Source organism: Lepisma saccharinum, chromosome 1, assembly GCF_977018435.1.
Source record: "Lepisma saccharinum chromosome 1, izLepSacc3.1, whole genome shotgun sequence".
Lineage (NCBI taxonomy): Eukaryota > Metazoa > Arthropoda > Insecta > Zygentoma > Lepismatidae > Lepisma > Lepisma saccharinum.
In genome coordinates, this window is record NC_139229.1 from 204118008 (window position 1) to 204127787 (window position 9780).

The 9780-nt window shown below is 36.2% G+C and overlaps 1 protein-coding gene across 1 annotated transcript; it reads left to right on the top strand.

Annotated features, from left to right (window-relative positions):
• The first annotated feature begins 5695 nt into the window (after window positions 1-5695).
• Window positions 5696-7411, top strand: LOC145988491 (ionotropic receptor 21a-like). Its single transcript, XM_083123354.1, has one exon. The coding sequence runs from the start codon at window positions 5696-5698 to the stop codon at window positions 7409-7411; it is 1716 nt and encodes a 571-aa protein (XP_082979480.1).
• Window positions 7412-9780: the final 2369 nt, after the last annotated feature.

The window sequence follows — 9780 nt, forward strand, 5'->3', positions numbered from 1 at the left end:
CCTGTCTTTTTCATCCCTTTTAGGTCCAAATATTTTCCTAAGGATCTTATTTTCAAATACTCTCAATTTATCATCCTCTTTCAATTCAAGGGACCAAGTTTCACACCCATATAATACTACAGGCAAAATTACTGTCTTGTATATTTTAATTTTTAGTTTCTTAGATATTAAACGAGAAGACAAAAATTTATGAAGAGAGAAGTAACATGCATTTCCTGAATTAAGCCTTCTTTTTATTTCCTCTTTAATATAATTTTCATTTGTTAATACTACTCCTAAGTATTTGAATTTGGAAACTGGTTCAAACGAGTTGTTATCAATAATTAGATTTTGATTATTACCTAACACTTGGTTTCGGCCTGTAAGCATATATTTAGTTTTCTCTTTGTTAACTTCCAAACCTATCTCTTTAGCAGTTTTGAAAAATAATTTAGTATTATTCTTAATTGTATTTATATCATCCCCTAATAAGTCTACATCATCTGCATATGTTAACAACTGAGTCGTACCATTTAATTTTAGTCCTTCTTTAGTTTCTTTTACCTTCCAAACAGCATATTCTAAGGCAAAATTAAAGAGCAATGGTGATAATGCATCTCCTTGTTTTAACCCATCATGAATTGTAAATTTGTCAGACACATTAATACCCACACGAATTTTACTTTCTGTTTCACTGGTGCATACTTTTATCATACTAACAAGCTTCTTAGGTATTCCAAACTCTACTAATATATTATATAATTTATCTCTTTTGACCGTATCATATGCTTGTTTGAAATCAATGAATAGCTTTTGGATATTTTGATTATATTCCCACTTTTTTTCAAGTGTCTGTCTGATGTGAAAAATTTGATTTATAGTTATCCACATTGATAATCACCTATAATTTCATTAGCATATGGGGTTAGTCTTGTTAAATGAATGTTAGATAATATTTTATATGTTGTTGAGAGTAGAGAAATACCACGGTAATTATTGCAGTTCATTTTATCACCTTTTATAAATCAGGAACAATTATGGATTCTTTCCACTGTTGAGGGATTTCTTCTTTATTCCATATTAAACAAATGAATTTATGAATTTGACATATTAACAAATTTCCACCGTATTTAATTAACTCAGCTGGTATTAAATCAATGCCAGGTGCTTTGTTATTCTTAAGCCTTTTAATAGCATCTTTAACTTCAGTCAAGTTAGGTTCTGGAACTAAAGATTCTGCTGTGTGCACTTCATCTACTTCTGATTTATCTCCTACATGAACATTTAAAAGGTCATTAAAGTATTTCTCCCATCTATTTAAAATATCGCTTGGGTCAGCTAGAAAATCACCATCTTTATCTTTTATCAAGTTTACTTTAGGTTGCCACCCCTTTCTAAATTCATTTACACCTTTATATAAATCTCTGATATTTTTGTTATTGCTGTTTGTTTCAATTTCGTTAATTTTGCTTGTCAAGTAATCTCTTTTTTTACTTCTAAACGTGCGGTTAACTTCTCGCTTTATTCTATTATAATTGCTTAGATTTGTATCATCAGAGTTATTTAGCCTGATTTCTTATTTCTATTAGATTATGACATTCATTATCAAACCATGGCTTACTTTTTCTTGGTTTATGGTATCCTATACTTTCTTTAGCTGGTGATTCTATTGAATTACATATGTGTTCCCAATTCTTATTTACGTCTGTCTCATTTATATTTTCATCATCATTTAAATCCAGCAAAACATCAAATCTATTTGACAGTTTAATTTGGTAATCTTTATTAATTCTTTCATCAGCAAATTTTCCTGTATTCAATTTTAGAGCCTTTAGATGTTGTTGCTTATGATTTATCACTGCGAGTCTTTCTCTTAATTTAGCAATTACTAAATAATGGTCACTGGCACAGTCAGCACCTCTATGTGTATGAACGTCAATTATATTAGTATGCCTTTTCTTATCAATGAGAATATGATCTATCTGATTATGAGTTTTACCATCTGGAGAAGACCAGGTATATTTATGGATATCTTTATGTTTAAAAGTGGTACTTTTCACAAATAAATTCTTTGAGGTTGCAAAAGCAATCAATCTTATACCATTATCATTAATTAATTCATGAAGACTTTCTTTACCAATCGTGGGCTTAAATATCTCTTCTTTGCCAATCTGCGCATTACAGTCACCTAACAGAATTTTCATATCATGCGGAGAAAATGTATCAAAGACCTATTCTAACTCTGCATAGAAATCATCTTTCGTATTATCATCTTTATCTTCCGTTGGTGCATGTATGACGCTCATAGAGCCATGACAACAGAGCTCTGTAAATCCCAACAGAGCAAAATGTTGACCGTTTCACTCTGTTGGTTGACTAACCGCAGTGAACAAGTCACTGGGCGATGAGGTCGTCATATTTCTACGCACTAACCAACCATCCAATGATGATGATAATAATATGCTAAACAAATATTCAAATTTGGAAAGAAAAAATGTGCATATGGCTTTTATTTGTGCATCTTTTTATTCTGTATACTGACAAGACAAACAAATTAGTACACATGGAACTGAAATTGAAATTTAGTTTTAAAACACGGTTGATCCTACCTGACCTAACTCTTGAAGGGGAAATACTAACAAAGGCCCTCTCTCTCATACAAGTTTGTGTGAATGTATATGTAAGAAGGGATGATTACATGATGTTTTGCAAAACGATATCATGATAATCGTCATTCTTTCCCTCGAAAAGGGATGTGTTAGGTTGACTGACTTGCCTTTAACAATCTTCAATCGTTTAGCAAAGTTGGTTCATTTTGATATTAAATCGTCAATGTCGGAGTTAAAATATATTGCTTCCTTATTTCTATTTGTATTTTTGTTAGTTAGCGTCATCACTCTTGTCTAATCGCGACGCTGAGGATGAGTGATGATATTATTAAATTGACGAAGAAACTCACACCCATACACACACCAGGATTTGAACCCAGAAACTTCGGTAATCAGATTGAAAGTCGCCACTTAACGCAATCGACCAGCGAGCCAGCTTGAACATTACGTATTCTCGTACAGCATCGTGCTATATCTTGCCCCTATTATTCAGAAATTTTACACAGGCAAAGTCATCTAGGATCATGTATGGACCGTGGGGGCGAAATTCGTCCATTCATTCCTCAACTTGACAGTCTCTCATACTGACTATTTTTTTTTTCAGGGGAATTATTTGTTAGTACTTTGACTATGTCATCTTTCTGTACATGCAATTGTGTGTCTTTTTCTATTTATATTAGGAAGTATGTTTTCATAAAATATTCAGTTCGGCACGTGTTATGTTGAAATTCTAGTATAAATTTCGGAATTTAAATTGCTACAGGCATGGAATTAATATCATATTTTCAAATAATGAAACCATCACATTTAACCTTTGGTTACCAATAACATTGAAAAAATTAATGAAAACTTGAGCTCATGAAATAAAGTTTGAGTACGCTCTTGTACAGTCAACGGCAAAGATAATAGTAGGAAAATTGTCCACCACTATTTTCATTATTTTTTTATTCTACATCCTGTGCTGTTTTAAGGAATGAAACTGTGTTGGTTCGAAGCAGGCATTGCTCTCTGCTTATTGACGTCATTATTTCAATTCATTGTCATCTCATTGTGTAATAATGACCGAATGAAAATGGTGGTGGACAATTCGCCTACTGTTTCTTTCGCCGTTGGGTGTACGAGTGTACATACGCTTGTGTGAATAAGTTAAACGTGTGTGGCTGGCTCCCATGGTAAAATAAAGAGAAAGAAAGGACGCTTCGAAAATATTAGGACATCGTTTGACGTGGGATCATTAATCACTTAATGGATTTAATTATGTTTGCCGAAGGTCGAGCATGCATGGGAGTACCTCACCCAGCCACGACCCCTCGCAGGGATGGCGTTGCGGCGGTGAATGCAACGTTCGTTAGAACTTGCAGCTTAAAAAACGATTTATTTATTAGAAAGTCTATTACAACAAACTTTGACATGACATCTCCATCATACAATCATCCATTTTCTTCATGTTACCTGATCGACAAACTCATGTTCACGTTGTATAATAAGCTGCCCATCACAACAATATTCCAGATGTAAATTCACCAGTTTCATTGTTGCGTTGAAAGAAAAACTGACTTAATGATGAATAATTATGTACTGGTGTCATAAGAAACTTTAATGTTCTCAAGTTTATGCAAAGCAATAAAATTATGTAGAGTCGATCCACGTAAAATTTAAACTTTTTTAAACTCTTTAATAGATTTGATGTAAACAATAAGTAGTTATTTTCTTGACAAGAAAATTATTTCACTACTTTGTGTCAAACAATGTTGAAATGATAGTATCAATAGGCAACTCTGGGCTAAAATATGCTAATATTAAACATCACTTAATGAAATTACTGAATAATGGTGAAGAAATAAAATAAATAAGTTTATCGCCCACTTGGTGCTCCGAACCGCCGTGTGGAATATTTCGCGCCCACTTACAGTGAAACCGCGCTAAATCCCGGCGCAGGGAAGGTCTTTATGGCAGTGACCAAATGTTGTCGCGTTTACTACAAAGAAACTTGGGGTCAAACAGCCAATTAGGCCTAACATTAGATTCCCCCCGTTCCGAAACAGCCAGCAGGAAAACAGGATTTTGTCGAACTAACCGTTCTGCGAAATGAATGAAGGTCGGTTCTGATGGCGGCAATACTTTAGAGTTCACGCCACTCTTCTCTTATCTTGGGAAATTATAACATCTGTCTTCTGTATGCCTGAAGAAACGACGCCGTAACTAGATGAAGGACGAGAGTACATTCTCTTAAAGAAACTTCCAGACTTCTGGCATGTAAATTTCGTTTCGATGCAGCGCACTGAGCACTTCATTCCATAGGAAGCAGACATCGGACATTTTCTTCTCGGTGCCATGGAGCAGTTCTGGGCTTCGTAGTGGCAATAAACTTTAAGACTTTTAATTAGACCCTATAGGCCCTATGAGTCAAGTAGAAATTAAAAATCTCATTTATGCAATATATTTTCTTGGTTGTGTTAACAGCTGAAAGTGTTCATTAAGGGCAAATATGGACGCCAAGGGATCAAATGAATTAATTAAATCGAAGCGACGGCACCATCAAAGCCAAGGAAAATCGATATTGTGAGAATTTTTTTATTTACAATCCCATATAATAAAGGAACTATTGAAGCCTCATTACCTGTCGTTTGCCAAGCTGCTTTTGGCTTACTCGTCTTACTGAAACCAAACACTGGTATGATGAAGCGACGACGCTCGTCTTTAATAATAATTGTAGGAATATAAACATTACATGCAATTGTTAAACATTCTGTGCAAATGGTAAACTTAGAATAAATCTCATAACACACTTATAAATTGTCTATTGTAAATTGTTAATACACGTATGTGCAGACTCATTGCTTCTCTTTTTCTATTTCAGAGATGCTTCATGAATGATGAAGAAGAAACGGCGATTTACAATTCTTCACACTTTGTTAATGCTTTGCTTGCATGCTTGCTTCACCACACAAACACCTACAGGGCTCTCTGTCCCAGATGACGACGACAGGTATTACGGTCTGTCAAAGTGCGCCAGTTCGACAAGTATCCCAGTTTCGTCTGGTACTCACTTCATATTTATATACGATTCAACTAACAGTGGAATTCGTGAATCGGTTGTTCGGGACATGCAAAGTAACCTTCCTCTACCACTTGTGGTTCACACGCCAGATATTTCTTTATCGGAGGAGTTCCAAAACACTGTTTCACTTGGGAAGAGTGACGTGTCTCTGCTTATAACGCGAGACGTGGAATCTTTCAGGGTAGACTTAGAAAGTGTTGAAAGTTTACCGTGCTGGAATCCAAGGAGTAAAGTATTCATTATTCTCACAGACATTCCACTGAGTGAAGATCAACTGCGAGATGTCCACGAGTGGAGCTGGAAACACAAAATATTGGGTGCTTTAGTCATCGGAACGGTAGAGTCCTCAATTTTGAACGACAAGAAGTTAGTGAGTGTAATGAGCTATAATCCTTTCCTCACAGCTGACGATGGTCGAACTGGTACAATGTATCGTCTTCTCCCAGATGGAGAGTGTCTTCGCCCTTCATCTTCATACCAGAGTAGCACATTGTTTCCAAATAGACTCACAAACCTTCATGGTTACGAGATTCGATCTAGAGGCTTCGAGAAGTTTCCCACTGTTCTGTTCGAACCAATTGATTGGAGCATATCTGTGAGGATACCGAGAGATGGAACGGATGCGAATCTCGTGATGCTTCTTGCCAAGCATATGAACTTCACCCTGGACAGCAGGCAATGTGGACGTCCTTCCTACGAAGCGAACATCACCTGGAATGGTTTGTTTGATCATCTAGTGACGGGAGATTCTGATTTCTTTCTTAACAGCATGCCTCTGTACCTGGAAGATGTAGAAGTGCTGGATTACACCGTGTATGTCCAAACATTTCCACTTTCCTTCGTTGTCCCCACCGCTGAGACTGTGCCCCTTTGGATAGGAATGGCTATGTGCTTTGAAGCCATCGTGTGGTTTATGATACTGGTGTGCATCCTTGGGACAGAAGTGATTCTTCGCATATTCATAAACATAATTCGGGAACGTGAATCCCAAGTAATGCAGTCTAACCCTTTTATATACGTCTACGCCTCGTTCCTGCAGATTTCAGTTCACGAACCAAGGACTTCCTCCATGAGATTACTGGTGATAACCTTTATGTTATTCAGCTTCGTAATCACAACTTTATACCAGGCACATTTAGCCAGGATTTTCACAATCCCAACGTTCTACCAAGAAATGGAAACTTTGGAAGATGTTGCCAGAAGTGGATTAGATGTTAGCAGTTACCCTGAACACGAACCAGTTATGAGGTACTCGTCAAATATTGCAATGAAGGAAATGTACCAGAGATATGAGCCAGAACCTGATGTCGTTGGGACATTGAAACAGGTAGCCTACAAAAGAGATGTGGCGTTGTTTGAACCGAAGCTGTATTTGGATATTCTTATTCTGGAGTTGAACTTGTACCAAAATGGACACTGCTTGGTCCATATCGTAGAACAACCTCTTGTTGTACAATATCTGTCTTTTTTCTTCAGCAGGGGGAGCCCATACCTAGATAAACTTAACAGAAACATCCTATTTATCCTGGAATCCGGTTTGAGGGAAAAGTGGTATAATGATCTCATGGACGAGATGTCTTTCAGGGTGTTGCAAAATTCAGATGATTCAAAATATACTAGGCATAACACTATACTAACAATTCGCCATTTTCAGTGCACCTTCTGGTTGTATCTCTTCGGAATTGCACTAAGTCTTCTCGATTTTATGTACGAGATGTGCATTCTCTGCCACAGGAGGGTTAGGATAGATGCTAAAAGATGAGATTTAGGAAGCAGAAAGTGCAATAACGAGGGCAACGAATGCGTGACACCACACAGTAAGGGGAATTATTGGTAAAGTATCTCAGAAAATGTCTCAAAGTTGTCTTCAAATAAGGAAATTTGGGAACATAGTATTTTCTTCTGCAGATGTTATTGCTCACATTGTATTCTACTAAGCCGAACATTTTTCACATTTATTAGTTTCATCCATTGACTAAAAAAAAGCAAGTCGTATGTATGTATATAATTGACATGGGAAGTAAAGTACCAAAAAATTAAAAGGTGTCCTAACCTATGTGATTTCGTGTTTTGTATTCTGCTTTGTGACCAAATAATAATAGTTTTTGTTACCTTTGTTCATGCTCGCACACGCAAATTGTAACCTGCACCAGCAAAATCTTAAGAACATATGCAAGAAATAGTTGCAAGCATTTTTATAATTACCCTCTTAAAATAAAACTCGATTAAAAGTGGATTTTTGTTGATTATCTGAGTAGATTCAATGTTTTTATTGCCATGTTTACTCTCAGCATATAGATTTCATTACAAAATCACTTATTCCTTTTCTGAAGAAAACAAAAGGTTAAATTTTGTAAACTACACATTTATGCTCAAAATTCTTCTGAACATATGGCCACCGAGGTAACTCCTTCATGTCACTTACATAAATAGTTGCATCTAATATTAATCTGAAACACAATAAATGCATCAATTTTAAAATTTCTGGATAAAAGGTTTACAGTGAATAACTGATAACTAAGGGACTAAGACATGGGCGTATTTAAGAGTGGGGTTACTTTCGGGTCCAAACCTCCCCCCCCCCTTTAGGTTCAGTAAAATTACCAGATTATCTGTTCTATTAGCTATGCGCAGAGACTTCATCGTAAAAATGTCTTCAGACATAAATTACAAGCGTATAGAACGGGATACGGATGAGAGAGAAAATAATTCCACACACCAGATGAGACTGCAAAGCAAATGTCTGCAATTTCCTGATAGTTTCGGAATTTGTCTGGAAAATACTCAGAAAACTCCTGACATTTCACAAATTCTATAATGCCACATGTAATTTCTGCCCGAAGTAGCTGCTTGTGAACTTATACCGCGAACATTATAATTTCATTAGAAGTTCCCGATATGGTTTGTTACCATTCAAGATTTAAGTATTCCTCAGGTTCTAATTTTTTGATAATTTGAAATTTCCCAACTGTCGAAAGTCGATAAACCATTTTCCAAACTCTAGATCAGAATGGGAAACTTGTCCCTATTGGAGATTATAACTGTATCTGGGTTAGCTTCAGCTATTAGTACTTCTACTCTCTCTGGGTTGAGTGGGTGGGGATTTAGAAAACAAAATAGTTGGTGAAGAATGTGATGGTGCTGATGTAATAGATGGTAGAATTAAGGGGGTGAAATAGATTGATAATTTCAGAGAAGTGTCCAATTTTTGTACATTTTAACCCTGGCTATTGCCCACTTCTGTGGAATTTCTGCGATATTGAGACTGTCAAATCAGTTATATTTTTTTCACATCGAGTTTTCTATTGGGAGCAGCCCAACATGGTTAGCACATTGTGGGTCCCGGGTTCGAAACCCGAAATGGGCATGGGCATTTGTGGGTGTCCATTCATCAATTTCATCATGTCATCGCTCGTCCCGATCTTCGGAAATTAGCCAAAAGTGGCACAAAAAGCGAAGTAAAATAATGCACATAAATCAATCAATCTTCTCGAAGTAATTTGGTTGTAAAAAATGCAGTGTAAGATAGCTAGGGAAGTACTGTAAGGTTCTCAAGTTGTTGGACACAAGATGGACAGAAAAGTATCAATACTCAGTAGGGTGACTTGTGAAATCGTATACACTAATAGTAGAAACTTTACTGTTGTCCATTTTTGGACCATTTGTAGTAGAAATGAACCCAAGTTTCTCTGAACACAGTCAACACATTAAAAAATTGCAACAACTTATTCCAATATGAAATGCCTATTCTTCATTCATTGGAACAGTGTGTCAAAATGTTGGATGGCCTGGTTGCTATTTTTTACATTTTCAAATCTGAATGAAAAATGTGGCAAACAGTAATTGAAAAGACATGTCCAGGGTCTGCATTGTAGGTAGTAGAAAATTGTGAAAAGTTCTTGTACTCAAATATGCACAAATTGTTGGTGATCTTGGCTACACTGCCAGTTTCACCTTCATCACCCTAGAGGATGTGTTTAACATTATGGAGGTTGAAATAATGTCCTCGCAATTCAAAGGGAGATCCTCGACTAATAGACCCTGCACTGTTAAGTGTACATACATTCGAATATTATAATAACACAACACCGTTGTTGTTACTTTCAATTTTGTAGCAAGGAGGAAAAGACT